The 22,287-nt window shown below is 52.2% G+C and overlaps 3 protein-coding genes across 13 annotated transcripts; all 3 read right to left on the reverse strand.

Annotated features, from left to right (window-relative positions):
* Nucleotides 1–597: 597 nt before the first annotated feature.
* On the reverse strand, nucleotides 598–9,964 carry SENP3 (SUMO specific peptidase 3). The gene is made up of 11 exons (XM_081578602.1): nucleotides 9,717–9,964; nucleotides 7,810–8,535; nucleotides 5,234–5,473; nucleotides 5,032–5,143; nucleotides 4,503–4,650; nucleotides 4,326–4,373; nucleotides 3,837–3,914; nucleotides 2,043–2,180; nucleotides 1,771–1,854; nucleotides 1,598–1,648; nucleotides 598–1,137 (listed from the first exon to the last, which is right to left on the reverse strand). The coding sequence occupies exons 2-11, from the start codon at nucleotides 8,522–8,524 to the stop codon at nucleotides 1,027–1,029; spliced, it is 1,725 nt and encodes a 574-aa protein (XP_081434728.1). The 5' UTR covers nucleotides 8,525–8,535; nucleotides 9,717–9,964; the 3' UTR covers nucleotides 598–1,026.
* Nucleotides 9,965–10,368: 404 nt separating this feature from the next.
* On the reverse strand, nucleotides 10,369–13,574 carry TNFSF13 (TNF superfamily member 13). Of its 9 annotated transcripts, XM_081578636.1 has the most exons (8): nucleotides 12,707–13,451; nucleotides 12,280–12,358; nucleotides 12,097–12,144; nucleotides 11,835–11,953; nucleotides 11,483–11,621; nucleotides 11,113–11,236; nucleotides 10,932–10,958; nucleotides 10,369–10,694 (listed from the first exon to the last, which is right to left on the reverse strand). In XM_081578636.1, exons 1-6 carry the CDS (start codon nucleotides 12,962–12,964, stop codon nucleotides 11,127–11,129), a joined length of 753 nt encoding a protein of 250 aa, XP_081434762.1. In that variant the 5' UTR covers nucleotides 12,965–13,451; the 3' UTR covers nucleotides 10,369–10,694; nucleotides 10,932–10,958; nucleotides 11,113–11,126. The 9 variants fall into 9 exon arrangements, with proteins under 9 accessions (XP_081434762.1, XP_081434758.1, XP_081434763.1 ...); XM_081578632.1 differs by lacking the exon at nucleotides 11,113–11,236 and having other exon boundaries at nucleotides 12,707–13,559; XM_081578637.1 differs by lacking the exon at nucleotides 10,932–10,958 and having other exon boundaries at nucleotides 12,707–13,442.
* A 607-nt stretch (nucleotides 13,575–14,181) lies between these two features.
* On the reverse strand, nucleotides 14,182–22,077 carry TNFSF12 (TNF superfamily member 12). 3 transcript variants are annotated; one of them, XM_081578639.1, is made up of 8 exons: nucleotides 21,821–22,077; nucleotides 21,627–21,674; nucleotides 20,992–21,064; nucleotides 20,290–20,343; nucleotides 20,170–20,205; nucleotides 15,123–15,247; nucleotides 14,793–14,922; nucleotides 14,182–14,580 (listed from the first exon to the last, which is right to left on the reverse strand). In XM_081578639.1, the coding sequence occupies exons 1-8, from the start codon at nucleotides 21,977–21,979 to the stop codon at nucleotides 14,471–14,473; spliced, it is 735 nt and encodes a 244-aa protein (XP_081434765.1). In that variant the 5' UTR covers nucleotides 21,980–22,077; the 3' UTR covers nucleotides 14,182–14,470. The 3 variants fall into 3 exon arrangements, with proteins under 3 accessions (XP_081434765.1, XP_081434764.1, XP_081434766.1); XM_081578638.1 differs by having other exon boundaries at nucleotides 14,572–14,922; XM_081578640.1 differs by having other exon boundaries at nucleotides 14,572–14,922; nucleotides 21,627–21,677; nucleotides 21,821–22,035.
* Nucleotides 22,078–22,287: the final 210 nt, after the last annotated feature.

The raw sequence follows: 22,287 nt of genomic DNA on the forward strand, positions 1-22,287 counted from the left end.
TAGCGCGCCCTATCAGGCAAGGGGGGCGAGGTTTCAGCCTCCAGGGACTTCCGGGCTCCGGGGACTACCACTTTCGTCGATCTCTACTCCAGGTCTCCACTAGACCTACGTTTAATTTTGTTCTCTCCTACACCAACAATAAGTCGAACACCAACCCCGAATGTGCAGGGATATCAGAATCAAGAACCATACCCAAGCGGCCAGGAACGTTCCTGGGCTGGAAGAAGGGATGGAGTAACTGATTTATGAGTTTACTAGCATCTGGGGTTGCTGTCATGAATACTGCCGGCCCCCTTAAATGCGCTGTTTCCCCAACTTTAGCACCTCTCAAGCTCCCTTATTTTTGAGGCTTACCAACCCTACTTCCAGCCTGGCGCCCCCAACTGGGGGATTCTTTTTGTTGACGGCATGATCGCTTCTCGGCCTTTTGGCTAAGATCAAGTGTTGACGGCATGGTGGTGGTGCTGTCTGAGCCATGGATGTAAAGCTGGCCCCAGGAGTCTTAAACCCGTAAGGGGAAGCTAACAGCACTGGCTGGAGGAAAGCCTGAGAGCATATCCACTAGGTTGAGGCCCCTTAAGGAAGACCACCACTATGTATCTCCAAAGGATCCTTTATTGACAGAGCAGGACCGTGGCATTTATATATATATATAAAAAATGTTTGAAGATTTGGCAGGCAGTAATCCCATTGCCCGCCCACCACCCCCGGATTTTTCTGCCCCCCTACCCCTGCCCTGCACATGGAAGGGAGATGACTGCCCCACCCAGGCCACAAGGCCATACTCCCTTGCAGACAGCGGGAAATAGGGGATTTCCCATGGCCACCCCTTGAACATCAGAAATCAACAAGTATTCTCTCAAAGGGAAAAAAAATACAGAAATCAATTAAAACATTTAAATATGAAAAACCAAAGGGTACTGGGTGGAAAGAGGCTAGAGACAAAAGGAACTTGAGTTTCTTGGGAAGGGTCTCCCATGTTCCCCTGCCCATTAATGAATGGGCTTGAGGCCTGGGATACGAGGCTCACACAGTGAGTTTGCAGTGACACAGCTCCTTGTAGATCTGCCGACGAAGTTTGGGCATGTCCTGCTGAGTGAAGCTGAATGGCTGAGACAGAGCCAGGTGCTTGCAATACTGGGGTTAACAAAGCAGGCCATGAGAACCACCTACTAAGCACCGCCCCCCACCCCCCCCAACCAGGACCTGTGCTACATATTTCTTCTGATACACCTCTCACTGGATCTTTCCAAGAATATTCCCATTTCACAAACAAACGAAACCAGGGTCCCATAGGCTGGGGTTCAAAAGAAGTCTGACTAAAGCCAATGTTCCTATTTGGTACATAAAATATCAAGTGTTAACAGAGAGAAAACACTTTGCATTGGGGACCAGAGGCAGCTATATCAGGGCTAGAGCCCAAGGATCCAGTCCCAACATGGTATGGAGAAGCCAAGAGAGGACCAATGAAATCAGGGTATCTGCATTCTAACACATAGGGTTACTCCTGCTACGTAAGTGGTTGTAAGTCAAATGAGGGAGGCTGAACAGCTTCCCCCTCCCTCCCAATTCTTTAACCCACCTAGTATCTGCTTACCTGCAACACAAAGGCACCACAGTCACTGTCATTATTCTGCCTGGCCACATTCTAGAGAATAAAAAGAAGGTAAGCCCTTCTCCTGGAGACCCTACGGGTATAGCTTCAACTTCTGCCTCCTACCACACCCCTCACCACCCCTAACCCTGCTTAAACTTCCTCAAGGAACTTACCATTTTGAAGTAACCTTTCCAGCCCTGGTGGAAATCCAGCCGGTCTTTCTTCACTGCCTCTGCCTGCAGATACTTGGCAATATGCTATGTAGATGGAGGAAAGGAGGAAGTGAGCCTCTGAACTCATTTCCCAGCTGAACCCAAGCTGTGCTGGTCACAGGCACCAAGCCCAGGTTGCTCATCAGAGACCCAAAATTCATCCTTCTGCCTGAAATGCCTTGCCACTGGATCTCCTCCCCACATTCTGCCCATCTTTCCCTTCCCTCTCAAACCTTAGGGCAGCGGCGGTTCAGGGTGCGCTGCGAGTCAAAATAGGTGATGGTGCGCCGCCTCACGTCAACAGAGATGAGGGACCAATGCACCTCCAGGTGGATGGGGATTAGCAGGAGCTCTTTATTGAAGATGTCCACCTAAGGAGGCAGGGCTGGAGGTCAGGTAAGACAGCACAGGAATCCTGCTAATTGCTACGAGGGTTCTAAAGGAGGAGCAGGCAAGCAGCTAAGTGGAAGAACTCAACACCCAGCCCCTGGACCATGAGGCAAGGCCCAGCATCTGGATGTCTGGATTCTTGGGCTTAAGGAGGAAGGCAGGACAGAGGAGGTGGTACAGAACAAATACTGGAGGGCCCAGGATAGGCCAGGTACTTTTCACACATTAAAGGTACAAGTGCTTAGTAGGCTCAGGATCCTGGAGCCAGACTCTCAGGGTTCAAACCCAGCTCCTCCAGGTACTAGCTTATGACTCAAGCAAGTTACTTAGTAACTCTGTACCTCAATTCCTTTTTCTGTAAGACTGAAAATAACCGTATCTACCCTCACCTGTTTGTTACGCAGATTAAACATATCCATAAAACACTAAGAACAATGCACGGCACCTAACAGATGCTCAATCAGTTAACACAACAATCCTGAAACAAAGTTCTCATGAGGAAACTGTGGCTTGGAAAAGTAAAGCAACTTGCTCAAGGTCAGAGAAGTAGGAGATGACAGAGGTGGAATTTAAACACAGGCATATAAAAAGCCAAGTTCTTTTCGATGCATGTCACCCCACCTCTACAGGGAGACAGGAATTAAGAAATGCTGGAGGCAATGGCCCTACCTCACTGTAGAAATTTCCTGGCCTTTGAATCGGAGGACAGGTAAACTAACTGGAATGGAGAAAAGAACTCTTTCCCACCCCACCAAACCTGCTCACCTCCGCCTTAATTATTTTCCCCAGTAACTTAGGCCAAAAACCTAGGCATCATCCTTGATTGCTATCTTTTTCTCATCTCTCATGTCCAATCCATCAGAAAGTCCTATTGGTTCTACCTCCAAGAGCTACCCTAAATAAAACTACTTCTATCAATATTTCTACATTGACCACTCTGGTCCAAGTTTCTCAACAGGACTTCTCAGCTACTCTGTTTAGTCTGCCTGCTTCCACTCTTGCCCCCTTTCACTCTATCACCGAAACAGGAGTTTGAAACATGAGTCACTTCCCAGATTGCTTGAAACTCTTCAATGGCTTCTTAGAACACAAAGAATAAGCTCTACCCTGGTTGACCTGCCCTCCATGCCTCACATGATCTACTCTCTGACCAAATTTTCTATGGTTTTTCCTTTGCTCACTCTTCTCCAACCACACAGGCAGCCACACGGGCCCTCTGATCCTCAAATGTTCTTTCTCGCTCTGTGTCCCATGTTCCTGGTGTTCCATTTGCTTAGAATACCCTTGCCCAGATGTGCACAGGGTTGGCTTCTCCTCACTCAAGTATCAGCTAAGAGAAGCCTTCCCAAACCACCCTATCTAAAGTACCCAGCCCCATGCTACCACACTACTGTTTTGTTTACAGCAAATTATCACTAGCTGTACTTTAACTGGCTTATTGATTCTCACCCCCAAAAGGCAGTAAGTTTTGCTTATTTAATACTGTATCCTTAATGCCCAGAACAGTACCTGGCACACAAAAGACATTTAATAAATACTTGGAAGTCTGACTGAACAGGGTTGGGGAAAGGATTCATAGGAAACAGAACTCTTCTTTAGAGGCAAGGTGTTACACAAGATGTGAATTCATAACTCACGTTTTTGGTCCACCTTTTCACCCCATCATAACCTTTGGTACGGAGTTTATCATAGAAGAAACTGTTGAAGAAATGCACCTGTGCCAATGATACAAGAGAGCCAGGTGGAATCAACAGACCACAGGCCCTCCCGCCACATGTCCTCTCCCCTGCCCATTCCATTTCATCCCAGCTCTAAGGACTGGTTTCCACAAACTCCAGTCCGACTCACTAAGGGTAAAAAGCACAAACTGTTTTTAACCTCATAACTTCCCACCTTGATTTGTGGGGTTAGCCATTGGGGGAAAACCCTACAGACTAGGGGAAAGGACTAGAATTGAAAAGTTCAGGACCAAGATTACAAATTTGAATTTAACAAATTACCTTCTACTGCCTCTCCCTAGAAAGAAAGACCCTCTTTATGTAAAATGGAAGACATGAAAGGGACTGAAAAAGCTGCTTAAAACTTCAGAAGTTTTCCCAGGGACTGAAGTATCTGGTTAGGCCTACCTTTTCAGGGACTGTGTCCATGACCAGGTCTCCGTACATGTTCATCACCTGAGGAGAAGATGGGAGGCCACTTGCCATGAAGGGTGTGGCATGGGTACAGGGCTTCCCCACAAAGAGGGCCCCAAACACATTGTTCCCCAAAACCCCTCTTGGGCCTGTTTCTCCACGCCTCCTTACCTGGTCATTGAGCCAGTTCTGTCCATACAAAGTCCCCAGGTCATCCATGGTCAGCACATGCCGCTTATAGGTGACTCGGAAGCCCCTCACCATGGCATTGCCTGGCATCCGCTGATATGATTGGATCAACTGCAGCACCAGGCCCTTCCTGCGTAGGCCAAGGGTTGGGTCATGCAAGAGAATGGGGTGGGGGCGGTGGCTTGGGCACACAGAAGTATCTTCTACTGCCTAGAATAAGCATCTAAAACTTTTTCTTTGGGTCATGGGTCCTTTTGAGGACTTGCTAAAGGCACACTCCCCTGTAAGAAGCACAGGAATACTTAGGTCCACGTGGTATTTCAGGGTCCCAGGTAAAGGCCCTCCCGGGTGGCTCACAGGGGCTTGGCACCTTGTCTGCAGATTCCTCCCCTTCAGTTCTAGCTTCCTCCTCCTCCCCGACTACATCCCTATGGGAGAAAAGGCAGCAGCATTCTCTCCCCATCTCTCAGGTCCCAGCCCTCTTCCAAAGGGCATCTCTTTCATGGCTCACCTGGAAGGTGTAGAGAACTCCTGCTGGAAAATGTCCTCCAGTTTCTCCACTACCTCATCAGTGCTGAGGGGGATGAGGCTGCCGTAAGTCTGAAGGAATTCATCCAAGATGCCTGAGTGGAGGGAGGAGAGAAAAGTGAGACTCCAGACTCTGATCTCAGAGTCAGCTGAGGGGAAAGACGAGATCCTGGAGGGCTCCTTACTCTGCACACAGGTGACATGCTCCTCCCGCAGAGGGCTGTGCTGGCCCACTTTCTCCCCAGGCCGCTCGGCCTCTTCTGCAGTGCCCACATCTGAGCCCTGAAAAAGCTCCTGGGCCACGTGGTCCCCGATGCTGCACACGTTGCTGATGAGGATGCTGGCATCAGGGGGTGCTAGACTTCGCTCTCCTTCTGGCCCAGGTGGTCCCCCAAAGCCGTTGGGCAGAGTACAAGAGAGGAGACCTGCAACGCAGGGGAAATAGGATGGAGGCAAGAAACTCACTCAGATCAAAGACCAATGGGAAGATTAAATGAGGCACGCAAATTATAAGCCCACAAGAAGGAGGAACTGAAACAAAATCTACCGGTACAAACACTAAAGAATGAAAATCCTAAAGCATGAGATAATTATGTCCAAGAGGTTATAAGGGACAGAGAGGAAGAGTTATTACAGGCATACCTCAGAGATATTGCCGGTTTGCTTCCAGACCACTACAATAAAGCAAATATTGTAATCAACTGGGTCACACAAATTTCGGGGTTTCCTGGTATATATAAAACTTACCTTTACTATACTGTAATTTATTAAATGTGCAACATTATATCTAAAAAGCTAATTTAAAAATATTACACATGAAAAGATGCTCAACATCGCTAATCATCAAAGAAATCCACATCAAAACTACAATGAGGTTATCACCTCACACTGGTCAGAATGGCCACCATCAAAAAGTCTACAAACGAGGACTTCCTTGGTAGTACAGTGGATAAGAATCCACCTGCCATTGTGATCCCTGGTCAGAGAAGAGTCCACATGACGTAGAGCAACTAAGCCCGTGTGTCTAGACCCTGTGCTCCACAACAAGAGAAGCCACCACAACGAAGAAGAGCCCCCCACTCTTGACAACTAGAGAAAGCCCATGCACAGCAACAAAGACCCAGCACAGTCAAAAAATAAATAAACCACCTCTGTCTTCTTAAAAAGAAAAAAGTCTAGAAACAACGTTGGAGAGGGTGTGGAGAAAAGGGAACCCTCCTACACTGTTGGTGGGAATGTAAGGTGGTAAAATCACTACGGAGAACAGTATGGAGCTTCCTTAACTAAAAACAGGAACTACCGGATGACCCAGCAATCCCACTCCTGGGCATACATCTGGAGAAAACCCTAATCTGAAGATACCTGCACCCTGATGTTCACTGCAGCACTATTTACAACAGCCAAGACACGGAAACAACCTAAATGTTCATCAACGGATGAATGGAAAAAGAAGATGTGGCCCATATAAACACTGGCATATTACTCAGCCATAAAATAATGAAAAAACAGCCATTTGCAGCAACATGGATGGACCTAGAGATTATTGTACGAAGTGAAGTCAGAGAGAAACAAATATCGCTATCACTCATATGTGGAACCTGATTTTTTAAAAAAAATAAAACGAACTTATTGACAAATCAGAAACCAACTTACAGAAATATTGAAAGCAAACTTAGAGTTAGCAAAGGAGAAATGTGGAGGGAAAGGATAAATCAGGAGCTTGGGATGAACATATACACACTACTATATATAATATAGGACTTGGTATATATTGCACAGGGTACTCTACTCAATATTCTGTGATAACCTGCATAAGAATCTAAAAAAGAATGAACATATGTATAACTGAATCACTTTGCTGTACACCTGAAACTAACACAACACTGTAAATCAACTACATTCCAATAAAGTAAAAATATTAAAAAAAACCTCATTGCTAAAAATGCTATCATCTGAGCCTTCAGTGAGCAGTAATCTTTTCAGGGGTGGAGGCAATGAAATATTTCGAGAATTACCAAAATGTGACACAGACATGCTGAGCAAATACTGTTGGAAAAATGGCACTGATAAGACTTGCTCTACTCAGTGTTGCCACAGACCTTCAATTTGTAAAAAATGCAATGTCTCCAAAGTACGATAAAGTGAAGCACAATGAAATGAGGTATGCATGTACTCAAAAACAGGAGGAAAGCAAGAAAACACTAGGATTCAGAGAGATGTAAATTTCAGAGAGATTTCTCATAATGCCTAGCACACTAGCATAGTACCTGGCATACAGCAAAGATTCAATGAATATTCAAATAATTAATAAAGACAGAGCCTGATGTTGTTTAGTTGGGGTTCTCCAAAAGAGAAACATTCTGAGTGAGAATGTCACACACAACTGTCCAGGCGATGTACTCCTCTACCCAGAGAGATCCATCCCAACACTCGAAGAATGAGATGTACATGCATGGGGCACTAACCCTCAGAGGCCAAATGAAGAGAGTTCAAGCAGACATGATTGGCTTTTCTAAACCATGATTCCCTCTCTCATCTATGCGCAGGGCACCTACTTAGGGATCCTGTTTCCCAGCCTTGACTCTCTTCCCAGACTTAGTTCCTGCTCACAGTGGGGCTTAAAACACTGCACAACTGTTCTGCAACCTCTCTTTCTGCCCTCCTACTTTCCTTAGACCTAGCTCTTATCACAGCAAGAGACTCCTGGTCTCCCAGGATCTTAGCCCTCTCCACCCTCTCCTCTGCCCCATTCCCACCTTACCGGAGTCAGGGCCCAGAGGAGACTTTGGAGTCCACCTTAATCCATCTTCCTCCATGGGGGCCCCAGAGGGCACTGGTGGAGACCCTCTCAGCCCATCCTCAGCCATGAGAGCACCTAACAGACCCAGCTGGGGTGGAGGTGGTCCCCGGGGGGAGTCAAAACGACAGCAGGGGGATGGCACCTGTGGTGTCACAGCCCCTTCCCGGGGTGAAAGATGGTTCTTGGGGTGTGCGAGGTTCCGCCGCCGGCCCCGGTGGCGCCCCCAAAGCTTCCAGTGGAATGTCAGCGAGGTGCTTTTTGAGTAGAGCAGCATCCGGAAGGCTCTCATAGCTCTGCGACGGCGCTGTGAACAGGTTTTCCGATGAGTAGGGCGGGGAGGGCGAGGCCTCTGGGAAGCTCCCAGCTGACCCCATCTGGGGGGCAGCCTCCAAGCTGCCACTTCCTCCTCCTCGTCTTCATCTTCGTCGTCCTCTTCTTCCTCCTCCTCTTCGCTAGCTGAGGCATCAAAAGAGGGCCGAGGGACAGGGAGGCGTCTCGTTGGCACTGTGGTCCCTGACCCAGGGTCTGGCCCAAACCCTCCACCTGATTTGAGTCGGGGTTTGGGGGGTGGGGGCCAACGAAGACGCTCCCGCCTGGGACTTGAAAAAGCCGGGGCTATGCCGGGTCCAGGAGGCTCAGGCCCCCAAGACCCGGTCCCTTGTATAGTCTCTTTCATCTTCCAATAGCCTGGAAAACAAAAGTTGGAGTGTCAGAACCCAAACACCCTACACCCCACACCCCAGATCCCACCTCTCTTTCTCAGCATGCGTCTTCTGCAATCAGACACAAACAAACTATGGAAGAGAGAGATTTCAAGCAGATGTGACTGGCTTTTCTAAACCAGAACTCCCTTTCCTTAGACCCAGCTCTTAACACAGCAAGAGACTCCTGCTCTCCCAGGATCTTAGCCCTCCCCACCCCCTCCTCTGCCCATTCCTAACTTCAGATCTTCCTTTTAGTTAACATGGTCCAAAAGCTGCCCTTTAGAGTCTGTGCCACCATCTCTCTCCTGCCCAGCTAGAGGCAAGGAAGAATGGTTCAGCAGCAGACCTCAGGGCTCTTATTTCTCAGATCCCCACATAAAGCCTAGTATTTTCAGGCTCCACTTCTCTACCTGAATACCACCAGGGGCTTCCCTGGTAGCTCAGACGGTAAAGAATCCGCCTACAATGCAGGAGACCTAGGTTCTATTCCTGAGTCAGGAAATCTCCTGGAGAAGGAAATGGCAACCCACTCCAGTATTCTTTTGCCTGGAGAATTCCATGGACAGAGGAGCCTGGTGGGCTACAGTCCATGGGGTCGCAAAGAGTCGGATACGACTGAGCACTAATACAAGTCTATTGGCACAAGGGATATTCTAATTGAGAGCTAATAAGGAAAATGGCTCAGTACGGGCATACTGACATAGTACAGAGATACGTGAGAACACAACTTCCGCCGGGAATCCGTAAACGAGAGTGGGAAGAGAGTTCTCCATCACCGTGGAATGAATGGGGTGTGTGGGCATGCTCGGGTCGTCTCAGGAGGGAATGGGGATACGAGGGCTACGGTTCAGGTCATAGAATCTAATGAGAAGGGAAGGATTTTAGAGGAAACTGAAAGAGAACCGAATGGCGCTTAAGGAGCCGAGTCAAGGCGCGCTGAGACGGAACTCAGCCGAGCCAGGTTGGCCCAGCCCCCTTCCTGCTTCGTCCTGGGGACCAGAATGCGTCCCAGCACCGGTGTGGTCCTACAGGCTCGGGAGACTCCGCGTGCAAGGGCCTTATAAAGCCCCTTCGAGGGCCTCCTGGGCCCCCGTTAGGTGGGAATGGGGTCCAAAAATGGAGAGGCCGTGGCAGAGCTGGGGGGAGGGGAGGGGGCGTCCTCACCCAGAGCGGGGAAGCCGGGCGGACAGGCCCGAGGGCGGGCGTCTCCGGCCTCAGGCTTCCCGGCTCATCTCTCCGGTGGCGGCGGCGGCGGCCCCACCACTTCTGCTGTCTTCAGGCGCAGCCGTCTCAATTCAGGATTCCAACGCTTCTGGGCCGCGCGCTGCGCCGCCCCGCCGCGGCCGCCTCTTGCTCTGCTTCAGCCTCCACCTCCACTACCTCCCCCTCCTCCTTCCCCTCCCTCGAGCCCCAGGCCCACCGGCGGCGGTGGCGCACAATTAGTACGTCACACCCGGCGAACAGCGCCGGCGGGGCCAACACGCACCTAGCCCCGCCTACCCGAGAGCGTAGACGCCACGGGACCGTCCCGCCCACGAGCCCCACGAAGGGATGCGCCTGCGCACACCCGCTGAACCCGCGCTGCGCCGGGCAGCCCCTCCACTAGTTCTTTTGCGCCTGCGTGTCGCATCCCGATCTTCCGCCCTTCGCCCCCACGCTGTGGGGCTTGGTGTTCCACGCACCCCCCGGCCTGAACTGGGGGTCCTGACACGTGGGTCCAGTGAAGCGCGTCGGAAGAGGGCCGGGAGGGCTGGGAGGTCCCGGTGCGTGGACGGGGCTGAGGCACAGCAGTGGGGGAAATGGATCCAAGGTCTTATTTATTTATTCTTTATTTTTAAACTTTAGGCAGGGCTTGCGCAGAAAGGAGAGATCAGAGGAGTGAGACAGGACCAGGACTGGGGCGTACGATTTATCCAAGGCGACCCGGCCTGCCGGGCCACGATAGTGGACAAAGTGAAAGGCAAAACTTGGGACCTAAAGAGTAATGGTGTGGCTGCAAGGGGGCCGTCGTCATCGGGCACCCTCTGCAGAGCGCCGCCTAACAATTACACCTCTGGAGATAGTGATGGAAACTGGAGCCCAGTAGATGGAGAGAGCGAAGAGAGGATGGGGCTTCTTGTGGGGTGGAGAGGCAGAGGGTACCTAGAGAGAGGTGTGGTATAAAGAACCAGGAGTTTGAGCGGAGGAAAAACTCGTGGACATTTGCCAACCGACAGGATGGTTATCTCAAACCGCCGCTAGATGGTGGTGCTGTTCTGGAAGCATTCCAGTGGGACCCAGAGCAAGCCTAGACAAAGCCTGGCATTTCCCACCCCCTACCCCTACCCAACTCCCTCAAGAATTTGGGGCTGGATGGAAAATAAGAACAAGCTATTCTACCTCTTTAATATCCGTGAATTCAAAGTCCTGGGGGTGAGAGTGGAAAGAAGAGAGAGTCATGAGCTGTCAAGCCTGGGGGCAGAGGCAGGCCTCTGTTCCTGACTGTTGCCTGTCCTTTGTCTAATCAGCTCTTGGCCATCTCCAAAGTGTACCCACCCTGGTCTTCCAAGCTCAGAACTACCTTTTACAACACAGTCACAGTTTCACAAGCCCCAGGAAGGTTCCATGTGGAGAGAGGCTAAGTTTGGCCCTTGCCCGAGGAATTACAACACTCAAGATATCCCCCTGGTGTAAATGGAAGACACCTGAGAAAGGGGAGAAAACAGATGCTCAGTGAAGCACAGCCATGCAGATAATCTGATGTTTCCCCTCCCTTATCCAGCTCAACCTTATGTTTGCCTTCTATAAGGACTAAGGCATTCTGTCCTTCGCTCCTCATATCTGCCTCTACACCCAGGCTTCCAAGCCCCTGCCATAGCTCCCCCACTGTTGCCCCAGGTCAGAGATCTGTTCCCCTCACATCCACCCTCCACCATCCACCCACCTCTCACCTGCACTGTAGCAGCTGTTGTAGGCCCAGTCAGGGTTGGAGGGCATGCTTTGTATGCATCGGAATAGAGTCTCCTGCCTTCCTTGTCCCTCCCGAGATACCATCTGACCCATGGTGAAAGTCTCATCATGAAACAGGACCTGACAGGGAAGGGAAGGGATGCTGAAGAAAGTGGGCTGGTGTGGCTCAGGTCTGGGCAGCCTCAGGAGCCCTGATAATGGAGCAGAGGAATGAAGAAGGGCCCTCTAAGTGCGGTATGAATAGGGGTTGAGAAACCTCAGTGCTGGGGTACAAGGTTTGGGAAAACAGACCTCCAGGCCCTCAGGTGAGGCTCAGAGGATATTTGGGGTTACCTGGCTGTACAGCAGATAAACTCCAGCATCCCAGACTCGAACAACATATCCTTGGGCCTCCAAGCCTTGCCCACGCTGGAGAGCTGGTTGCCACATCACCTCTGTCACATCAGAGTCCTCTGGAGGCAAGGAGTGTGGCAGTGAGGATTTCTGGGCACACTCAGACAATTATTCTCTAAGGTTCTTTTCGGCCGATGTGCCAGTCCCACACTTCCTAGATCTTGCCTCCCACCCCAAAGCCGTGATTGAAAATAGTGCTCACCCTTGGAGGTGATGTTAATGGGAACGAGATGCAGGACTGAGCGCTTCTCTGGGGAGAGAGGGAGGAGATCTCAGCAGTTGCACGGCTGTCAGCCCTCCGCCCTCTCCCTGGCTCAGGGTCGCAGTCTCCAGATCCCCCTGCTGTGGGTCACCTCCCACCCCTGCTGCACCCCAGAGGCCTCACTCTTCTGTTTACGGGTGAGCACTGCTCTCCTTCTCCGGGATCTCTCCCCATTCTCCCGGCCTTCTGTGCCATCAGGGCTCTGCTCATGGAAAGAGGGTCAGGGTTAGGCTAAGATGCAAGGGTCCCAGAAAGCCTTTCCCTAGCCCCACCCCCCACCTGCCCCAGGAATGCCTCACATCTTTCCTGCACCTTTCCCCAGCAACCTGAGTCTGGGTACTGGCTCTCCTCCAGAATCTGTTAGGTACGAGAAGTACTAATCTTTTAACAATTTCCTTTCCTGGAATGGTTGCTCCCTTAACCTCCAAACCCCGGGACCTTCTCTTGCACCCATTCCAAACTTTGCCGACCAAGCAGCTGGAACCAAGAGACCCAGAGACTGCCCTGCCACGCATCCTTTTCTGCCAGACATGCTTCTCCCCTCACTCACCTGCTCCTGGAGGCTCAGCCACGGATTCCCTTCCCCCTTCTCAGAGGGCCCTCCGTTCCTCTGCAGCCGGGTCACCTCTCTCCTTAAGGTCTGAAGCTCGGTTTGTTGGGTCAGCAGAACCATGGCACAAGCCACAGCCCCCAGAGCTGCCCCCCAACTCAACCAGAGGGCAACTGAGAGCGCCGGCTCTCGGACGGGGGCCCCCATGTCTCCCTGGGGCCCTTTGGGGCTTAGCAAGGAAGGAGATGAGGCCGGCATGAGCTGGGGACCCTGCCAACAGCTGTGGTCTCAGGAGTGGGATGGCAAGGAGGTGACGGGGAGGGTGGGGGTGCAGGCAGTGGTGCAGAAGGGAAGAAGGGCGTTACGCAAGGGAGGAATAAAAAGGAACTTGAGAATAAAAAGAAGGGAGGCGGGAAGCAAGCTGGGGCACTGCTGGTGCTCTTGGCACCCTACTGCGGGGCCAGTGCTGTCCCGAGACCCCTCACCTCCTCCAGCCTCAGGAGAATTTGGTGTTAGTCTCTCTAGGAAGGACAGGGCTGCCAGTGACACCCAGGAGGAGCGGCCAGAGCACAGGAACCCCAGGGCGGCCCCAGAAGTGGGGGAGGGAAGGTTGGCTGGCTCTGGGGCATGGTGCCAGGAGCCGGGATGGAGAGACGTGCTGGGCAGCACTGAGGGTCAAGGGCTGAGAGTGGAAGACCCTCGCGCCCAGGCACAGGTGAGATCTCTGGGGCAGTCTGCTGACCGTGACTGAAGGTGGGAGAAAAGGGGAGGAGAGGGGGTCAGTGGGGAGGAGAACCAGGGTCACGGAAGCAAGGAACTGGCTGAGTTCCGGGGTTAAGGCCAGGCCGGGTGTGTTGGAAGAAGGCCTGCACTACTCTCTGTGCTGAACTTGGCAAGCGGGACTTCCTGTTTCCCGAGAAACGCTCTTACATAAGGCTCTGGACAAATGAGAAAGAGACAGCCAGAGTGCCCCACCACTGTAGGACTCCTGCCTGGACCCTGGGGCGCAGCTTCCCGTGTTCCTGGGCCCTAGTGTCCCACTTCCTGACCCCGAACCCCCCGCATCACGCCTGCTTCCCCGCACCCCCCCCACCGCTTCCCCCCTCCCTGCGCCAAGTCCCAGCCCAGGCGGGTGCCAGCACCTGCTGCAGGTGCCCAGGCTGCCAAGAGGAAGGGCCACCACTCCTCCCAGCCCAGGGATTCCCCACAGGAGGAAGCCCGCCTCCTAGGTAAATCAGGCCACTTCTGCTGGACCTTGGGCAGAGAACTGATTTTTTTTTTCCTGGCAGTTTGCCTTTTGAGTCTCTTCTCCTGCCTGGGGCTTCAAGGCACGTAAGTCCCCATGCCCAAGCCTGGATGTCATCCTGGAATTCCAGGCGACCTGCTCCCCCAACCCCCCACCTCCCAGACCCCCCTTCCATTGGCCCTCAGCTATCCAGAGGATATCCCCTAAGCCCCAATAAAGAGAGCAACCATGACTTATTCTCTTTAATATCCACTTATCAACATTTAGTCACAATAATAATAAAAATAATATCTGTTTTAAAAATCCACAGGGAATTATCAGGGGAGGAGCCTGTCCTGGTCTCTGACCCCTCACATTCGGGAACTCCTGGCCTAGTCCCAGTCTCTCTGGCATCCAGCCCCTCTTAGTGCCTGAAGAGGGGGTATAGAGGACCCATCGTCACCCAGAGTACAGTAAACACAGTGTCCTTGGGGCTGCGGCCAGGGTTGGGGAGTCAGGAGATAAATGGGGTTGGGGAGCTAGTGAGGTGGAGAGCTGGAGGTGGGGAGAGCTGTCAGAGAGGCTGGGAATATTTGTGTGGCATGGACATCACGTGAGCCCTGGCAGCCTTCCGGGGGGAGAGGCAGGTCTAGGGGAGGAGCAGCTCAGGGTGGGGCAGAGGGGACAGGGGTGCTCAGAGAGCAGCCGTGGGGACAAGCCACGGGGAGACTGGGTCCCTTCAGTGAACCTGGAAGAGTCCAAAGTAGGTGAGGAAGGGGGCAGCCTTGAGATGGGCCCGGGGGAGGGTGCGGATCCGCAGGGAGGACCCTGGCCGCAAGGGCAAGAGCCCTGACACCTGGCAGAGACGTAGCTGGGGCCCAAGGGAACTGGCCGCAGTGGCCGAGAACTCCTCCAGGCAGCGCAAGGCCAGTGTGTCATCCACCAGCAAGTCCAGCTTCAGGTAGACAGCCTTCCCCTCATCAAAGTGCACCTGGGGGGGGGGGGCGGGGGAGGGGCGGAGTCCAGGCCTCTGCTGGCCCTCGGCTCCATCTCAGGTGTCCTTAGAGGCCCAAGGCTCCTCTCAGCCCAAACCCCACGCTCCCCCTCCCCACCTTTAACTTGCCCCCAACCCCAAAGCCCAACCCTTCTCCTTCAGTTCCAGCTTTACCCGTGGAGCCAGGTGGGGCTTACCTGACAGTACAGGTAGTACAGCCCAGCCCGGGTGACAATAAATTGCCCGCTCTGGCGGTCATAGCGCAGTGGGTTAGAGCTGTTGATTTTGGCCTCCTCCCAGCCACTCACCGTCCCGTCCACACCTGCATGTGGGTGTTCAGAGACAGGGGGAAATCCCTCTATAGAACTTTCTCACACTGGCCAGTGAGTCACTGAGTTTATAAACCTTTGGGCCCACTTTACCCAGAAGATATCTAGGAGGCCCGGGGCAAAGAAGGAGCCACAGCCTAGGGAGCTGGGAGTGTGATAGGAAGTTAGATGAAGAAACCCGACATAGAGGACTAGAACGATAGACAGCAAGTTCTCACCAGCTGCTTCTGGAGAGAGAAGGAGGACTCAAGAAGCACGGGGGCTTTTATAGGTTGTGTCTGCACCATTTGCTCTTTTACTTGGAGAAGGTATGGATGCATTACTTGAATCATATACTACTTGGGTTATTAAAATTAAAAGTAATCAAAAGGGGAAAAGATAAAAAATTTAAAATAATAAAATGGTACCTAAATCTCCATCCATTAATGAATGGATAAGGAAAATTGTGTTAAGGGCATACAATGGGATATTATTCAGCCATAAAAAGAAATGGAGTACTAATGCATGCTACAATGTGGAGGAAACTTGAAAACGTTATGCTAAGTGAAAGAAGCTAGTCACAAAGGATCACATGTTCTGTGAATGTCCAGGTGGCGCAATGGTAAAGAATCTGCATGCCCATGCAGGAGACACAAGAGATGGGGGTTCGATCCCTGGGTCTGGAAGATCCCCTGGAGTTGGAAATGGCAACCCACTCCAGCATTCTTGCCTGGAGAATCTCATGGACAGAGGAGCCTGGAGGGCTAAGTCCATGGGGTTGCAAAGAGTCAGACATGACTAAGTGACTGAACACGCATGCACATGAAATTTCCAAATAAACAAATACATAGAGACAAAAAGTAGATTAGCAGTTGCTTAGGGCTGGAGGGGATCAGGGAAATACAGTGTGGTGGATAAAGCATACAGGGTTTCTTTTTGAGGTAATCAAAACTCTAAAATTACTGTAGTGATGGTCACACAATTCTGTGACTATACTAAAAGCTTAATTGTACATTTTAAAAAGGTGAATTGTATAGTACGTGAATTATATCTCAATAAAGCTGTTAACTAACAACAACAACAAAACTAGAGTAAAGATAATTGCAAATTGTAAAGAAGACAATCAAATGACAAAGCAGGGTCTCAAGTGACTTCCCAGTCCTCCATGAACCGCCCCTGTTTACCTCTCGGATCTAATCTCACACATTCCTCCAAGTCACAAGACTCCAGGCCCTCAGGCCCACTTTCTGTTCCTGCCAGGCACCAAGCTCACTGTTTCCACAGGGTTTTTACTGCTCTTCCCTCCCCCCAGGATTCCTCCCTCCCTTCAGTCAGTCTGGTCGCTCTGAGTGACCTCCCCAGGCCTCCCAGTCTGAAATATTAATAGCTAGTCTCCATTAAACTCTCCTCCACTCACCGCATCTCTCTCACAGCAGTCACCAAGGACAGAAATCATCTTTATTTCTTTCTGTGATAGTTTGGGGTCTGCCTCCCCCAAGGGGCAGGGGAATTGGTCTGGTTACTGCACCCCAGGCCCTGCAGCTGGGCCTGCTCTGAGCAGACACCAAGCACATGCTGGTGGGAAGAAAACAGAGGGGAGGAAGAGGCTGTAAAGACAGTTGTCTCTTGTTTGGGTTCATGGGCTGCTCTCCGGGGCTTCCTGCACCTCATCTCAGTAGCCTGGGAAGCTTCCTTCCCAGCACCCCCATCCTCTGCCTGCCCCGGGGCGCTGTCCTGGTTCCTTTCTCAAGAACATAATGCTCACTGGGCATTTTCATCCCTTCGTATGGGTTACCTTGGCTTTTATTTCGCAAGACTCCAATCTGAGTCTCCGGCTCTGCCCGTGCCTGCCCCTCCTGACATTGCTACCTGCCTGCCGTTAGAGTAACCTCCCCATGCTCCCCACTTCAAACTCACCTAGACCAAAACTGAGCCTGCCCCCCACAACTCCAAATTTGCTTGACTGGCTGCATTCCACATTGGGCTCCTGGTTCTACCTCTTATCAAGCACCCAAGCCTCTCTCTCCTTCACCAGCTTTATCCACTGATCACCAGTTCCTAGCAATCCTGCCACCTAAATAGTTGTCTCCCTCCCCTGTGTGTGTGGACTCGGCCATTTCTCACGGGGACTCTTTCAGGCTCCTTCCTCTTTGGGCTCCCTGTTTCCACCGGGAGTAAACTGCCTGCTCCACAGGCACACTACACAGAGGCACAGAGTGATGTCTCTCAAATGCAGACGCGAGACTGTCTCTTCCTGCTTTGACTTCAGAATAACCTCCAGACTCCAACTGTGACCTGGCTCCATATGCTCCAGCCTCACCCCATCCTGCTCCTCTGGATCTGTCTCCTCAACCACATTGAGCCGCTTGCTCCCCGTCCTCCAGCCTCATCAGACTCTTGGCAAATTCTGGGCTTTTGCACGAGTGGCCCTGCCCCTCTGTCCATCTTATACTCACACTTTGAGGTCCATGCCTCCTTGGGGAAGAGTCCCTGACTCCATTGTAAAGTTGTCTTCCTCTGTACTGGCCATGTGTCTCTGGCCATGTGTCTCTTGCTACTTTCATTATTATTCTTGTCATATCACATTGCAATTTACAAATTTATATGCTTGCCTCCTCTCCTAGACAGCAGTTCCTTGCAAACAGGTCTGGATATTACTCAGTGTGGGCACCTAGCTGGGTCCTTACAAACAGTAGCATCTCAGCTCATGTGTGCTGAGTCAATGAATGAGTAAATGTCTGGGTAACTGCTGAAATAAATGGTCCAGACAGAAGGGAGGAAGGCTGGCCTGGGGCATGAAGAGTAGGGGGGAGAAGGAGAAAGGGCATTCCTGGCTAGGGAACTAGTTTGAGCTCGTTGTGGTTAAGGACATGGTGTGTCTGAGACCATGATATCACTAAGTTTCATTCTTTACTGCCCAGCAATCATCCTTTTTTCCCTACTAGGCTTGCTTTTCACCATCCCTCCTGCCCATCTCCCTCGATCTCCAGAGGACCCCGAAGTCATCAGGTAAGGGCTACCTTATGTCCTCCCACCCAAACCACAAACCGACTCGTTCTCTTGGTCACCACTGGCCCTCTTATGGTGATGAGATGACACGTCCCGTCCCTTTCTTCCTTCTGGAGTCCACCCCCTCCGACCTTCTTGGATGCTGCCTGCAGGTTCCCCCACCCCTGCACTGGCAATGTCTGGAACACAAGCACATGCTAGCTGGATTCAAATCCTGGCCCCACCTCTTAGCATCATCATGACCCTGACAAGTTATCTCTATCTGTAAAAAGGAGATGACTGGATTATCTTCCTTTTAGGACTCTTTCAAGGATTAGGTGAGATTAAACACTGAATAGGTATTAGCTATGATTCAGGCAGTATTGCTTAAGGACTGAACTTTTCCTGGTTTCACATCCTCCTCTACCTCCTGGCCCATTTCTCTGCTCCTGTCACAAAGAAACTTCTGGAGAGGGTTGTCACTGTCTCTGATTCCTATTTCTGATTTTCTCTTAACCCAATCCACACTGGCTTCCAACCTAACCACACCAGACACTGCCCTTGTCAAGGTCACCAGTTGACTCTGAATGTTACTAAATGCAGCAGTCATTTCTCTGTTCTCATCTCATGTGACCACTCAGCTGCATTCAACATAGACAGCCACATCCTCCTTCTTGAAACTATGTCTTCTCTGAGACTCCAGGACACTGCCCTCCCTGGGTTTCTTCCCCTCTCTCTGGCTGCTTCTCAGTCTCTGCTGGACTCTCTTACTCTGCTCCGAGAGCCTCAGGGCTTTCCTTGTGGGGCCCCCTTCCCTCGTGGGTGTCTCATCCAGTCCTGTAGCTTTAAATACCATCCATCTGGTGATGAGTCCTGACTCTACACACCCTGCCCAGGCCTGAGCCACTTACCAAGTCCAGCCAACTATTTGTGAAACTCACTTGTTTATTATTATTTATCCACTTAGTTATTATTAGCTCTCAAATTCAATTATTAATTTACATGCCCCCCAACCTATTTCCTTCTTGGTTAACACCACTTTAATAAAAGACATCATTATTCTCAAAGATGCCCAAGTTAAAAATCTAGAAGTCATTCCTTCCCCCCTCTCCCTTATCCTGCTCCAGCAAGTCCTTCTCTTCAAACTACACACTGAATCCATTTACTTCTCTCCATCTCAGCTGCCAGCCCTAGACTAAGTCACTCTCGTGTCTTGCCTCCTGGCCTGTCACATGGAAGGGAATTCCAGGTGAAGGAACAGTATGCCCAAAGTCCAGAAGAAGCACATTGGTGGGGAGGGGGTATCAGCCAACAAGTGTGGAGAGGACACACAGATGTGCCAGGAAAAGAGGTTGAGACCAGAGCGTGGAGAGGCTGGAAGCCAAGCAGAAAAGCAATAGGAGAATGAGAGACAGGCTTAAGGAGGCTGAACTTGGCAGCACAGGTGGGACACAGTAGGGGTGGGGAAAGTCTAGAATGGGGAAGGGGCTGGAGACTGAGTTTGAGGTTCTGAGGTCATGGTGCTGAGGTGGGGGTGGGGTGGGGTTGGAAAAGAAGATCAGAGACTGGAAATATTTAGAGAAAAATGATCAGAGCATGAAAACTCTTGGAATATGGAGGGGAAAGAAGAGGAAAAAAATCAAAGATGCTTCTTGGAGATGAGCGAGGGCTGAAGGAGAAGCCCAGCTGGTGGTTTGGTGGGGGGATCTGCCTGGTCTCTGAAAGGGGAAGGGGTCTCCCTGGGGTCTCATGTCTGAATCACAGAGAAAGTCCAGTTTGGGGAGTCAAGAGAAGTGAGCCCTAAGCATTTTCTTGAACTGGCTTTTGGAGTTCTGATGTTGAAGGTGGGGGTGTGGGTGGGAAGTCAAGGTTTTGGAGGGGGTCCCTTGTCCAGAAGGCCAGGGCTGTGGGGGTCAGCGAAGAGCTCAGAGGTGGGGTGGGGTCTCACCTGCCTGTGCTCCGTCTTGTCCTGGTCGTGGGTGAACTGTAAGACACAGGAAAGGGATGGTGAGCCCTGCCCTGCGCCTCAGCCACCCCTTCTCCCTGGGCATGGCTCCCCATCACCCACCTTCATAGTGGGCTGCAACTGCTCTGCGCGCCCGTGGTTTCCGGCCTTTAGATGCTGAGGATCAAGGAAAGACAGATGGGCAAAGCAGTCCCCATGTCTGGGGGGTGGGTGGCCAGGAGCTACTCTCTCAGCCCCATTCCCCCCAATACTCTGGCATTCTTATTCTTGTTCAGTCTCCTGGTCTCAGAACCTCAGGCCTTATCTTCCTCCACAGGTATAGCCACTGATAATTTATCATCCAAAGTGGGATGCTTCTGAGCGCAAGAGGGGATTATTAATCATCACATTGAGCCCACAGGTGTAAGCCTGCAAGCCTGGATACATGGTCACAGGGTCACCCAGTCATAAGTCTTTGCTCTTGGGGGTTCGGGCCTCTGATTCCCCTACCTTGTCTTCATCAGGACCCCAGGAGCTCTCCTAATTCCTGGCTACCTGCCTTCATATTCAGGATGGCGTCTGAGTGAGAAGCAGGTCTATGCAATGGAAGGAGCTTCAGAGTGAGGGTCAGAATTCTAGGTTTGAGTCTCTGTGACTCCGAACCCCCCTTTTACTCCCTGTGCCTCAGTTTCTCTACACATAAACCAGGATAATGGGTTTTGCTCTGCCTGCTTCACAGGGCTGTTATGATGGACAAAACCGATAGTGAGTCCAGAAGCCACCATGATATTATGATTCCTAAGGTTGGGATAAAGGGCTGCTCACCATTTCTGCGAGGCCGAACCAGTTTCAGGAAAGGAACAGCATCCTGGCTTTCCTCAGGCTGGGGGTTCAGGTCCTAAGGGCGTTAAGGGCAGGGCTAAACCAGGATCTCACCAGGGACTCCAGGAGACACAAATTAAGACTGACAGGGGGCCCGTCACAAGAGGCCCAGTCAGCAAGAGGACCGAGTCCCTCAGCCAAGAGCGGCCGAGGCCACCAGGAGGTAAGTTCTTGGGGTCAGGGCTCAGCCCTCACACCTCTCCCCAAGACCAGCCACGTCCCCCTAGTCCGCTCCCCTCAACCAGAAATTGGTACATCACACACACACACGCACACACACACACACGCCCACACCCAGTCAGTGTGCACAATGAGTACACACCCTGCACACACAGCCAGCATCCCTCTTCCATAGCAGGCTCCTGCATCTCACACTCCCACGTCCCCACGGCCAATAAACACTTCGTACTTGGGTGACACCAAGGGGGCACAAACCCCTTACACACAGTTGTCACTCTCTAATGTACCCAGGCATGGGAGGGCTGGTGCACACACACCCCACACACATGGCTGGCACAAGTGGGGCACACACTTCCCATACCCAGCAACCATGTAGCCAGCACCCACCCCCCACTCACCAGCGGGTCCGGGTCTTCCTCTGCCACCAGGTCCCTCTGGGAAGGCTCCTGCTGGGAAGGAGGCAGCGTCACCTTGTCCTTCTCCACCTGACATCTCACCCTCCACCCACCTTCCTGGCCCCTTTTCCCCCTGCCCACCGGCCCCATCAGATGTTCGGCACAGTCCCAGGGAGGGGTGTGCAGCCGGGCCTCACCTGGGCAAACAGCGATGCCCGGCTCCCCAGGCTGACCACGGCCAGCAGGAGGCCAAGGCAGGCCAGCACCAGGCCCAGGCCCAGCACGAGCGGGGCCAGCAGGGCGGTGCCCGGCTCCCCCCGGCGCCCCCTCCGCCTCTGGCTCCGACGGGTGGCCATGGGGGCGGGGGGCTGTGCCTGCCTCACCGCCCCCCCATCCCGGGACCCGAGGGATCGGGGGAGGGGGAGCCGGCGGGCGGATCGGGCCGGGGAGAGGGAGGGGCCAGAGAAACGGGGCGGGAGGGGGGGGGGATGAGGACAGGAAGCCGGACACTGTTTGTGATTAAACTCCGAGCTGGGCCGAGCGCAGTGCACGGAGTGGGGCGCGCGCCGCTCGGCTTGCAGAGCCCAGAGGGGGTCCCGGCCGGGGGGCACGCACCTCCCGAGCGCGGAAAAGCGGGGCGATGTGTGTGTGAGTGTGCAGCGGA

Source organism: Giraffa tippelskirchi, chromosome 3 (assembly GCF_054371585.1).
Source record: "Giraffa tippelskirchi isolate mGirTip1 chromosome 3, T2T-mGirTip1v1.2.pri, whole genome shotgun sequence".
Taxonomy (NCBI): Eukaryota; Metazoa; Chordata; class Mammalia; order Artiodactyla; family Giraffidae; genus Giraffa; species Giraffa tippelskirchi.

Bases quoted from the DNA above. Each gene is read 5' to 3' on its own strand.
- TNFSF13 (XM_081578634.1), bottom strand. From the start codon at position 12,964: ATGCCGGCCTCATCTCCTTCCTTGCTAAGCCCCAAAGGGCCCCAGGGA. The intron at 12,145-12,279 runs GTGAGGCCTCTG...CTCTCTCCCCAG, and splicing joins GCTCACCCGTAAACAGAAGA to AGAAGCGCTCAGTCCTGCAT. The intron at 11,622-11,834 runs GTAACCCCAAAT...CTTCCCTGTCAG, and splicing joins TTTATCTGCTGTACAGCCAG to GTCCTGTTTCATGATGAGAC.
- TNFSF12 (XM_081578640.1), bottom strand. From the start codon at position 21,979: ATGGCCACCCGTCGGAGCCAGAGGCGGAGGGGGCGCCGGGGGGAGCCG. The intron at 21,065-21,626 runs GTGAGTGGGGGG...TAACGCCCTTAG, and splicing joins AGGAAGACCCGGACCCGCTG to GACCTGAACCCCCAGCCTGA. The intron at 20,206-20,289 runs GTGGGTGATGGG...TGTGTCTTACAG, and splicing joins AGTTGCAGCCCACTATGAAG to TTCACCCACGACCAGGACAA.
- SENP3 (XM_081578602.1), bottom strand. From the start codon at position 8,524: ATGAAAGAGACTATACAAGGGACCGGGTCTTGGGGGCCTGAGCCTCCT. The intron at 5,474-7,809 runs GTAAGGTGGGAA...CCTGCGTTGCAG, and splicing joins TCCTCTGGGCCCTGACTCCG to GTCTCCTCTCTTGTACTCTG. The intron at 1,649-1,770 runs GTAAGTTCCTTG...TTTATTCTCTAG, and splicing joins GGAAAGGTTACTTCAAAATG to AATGTGGCCAGGCAGAATAA.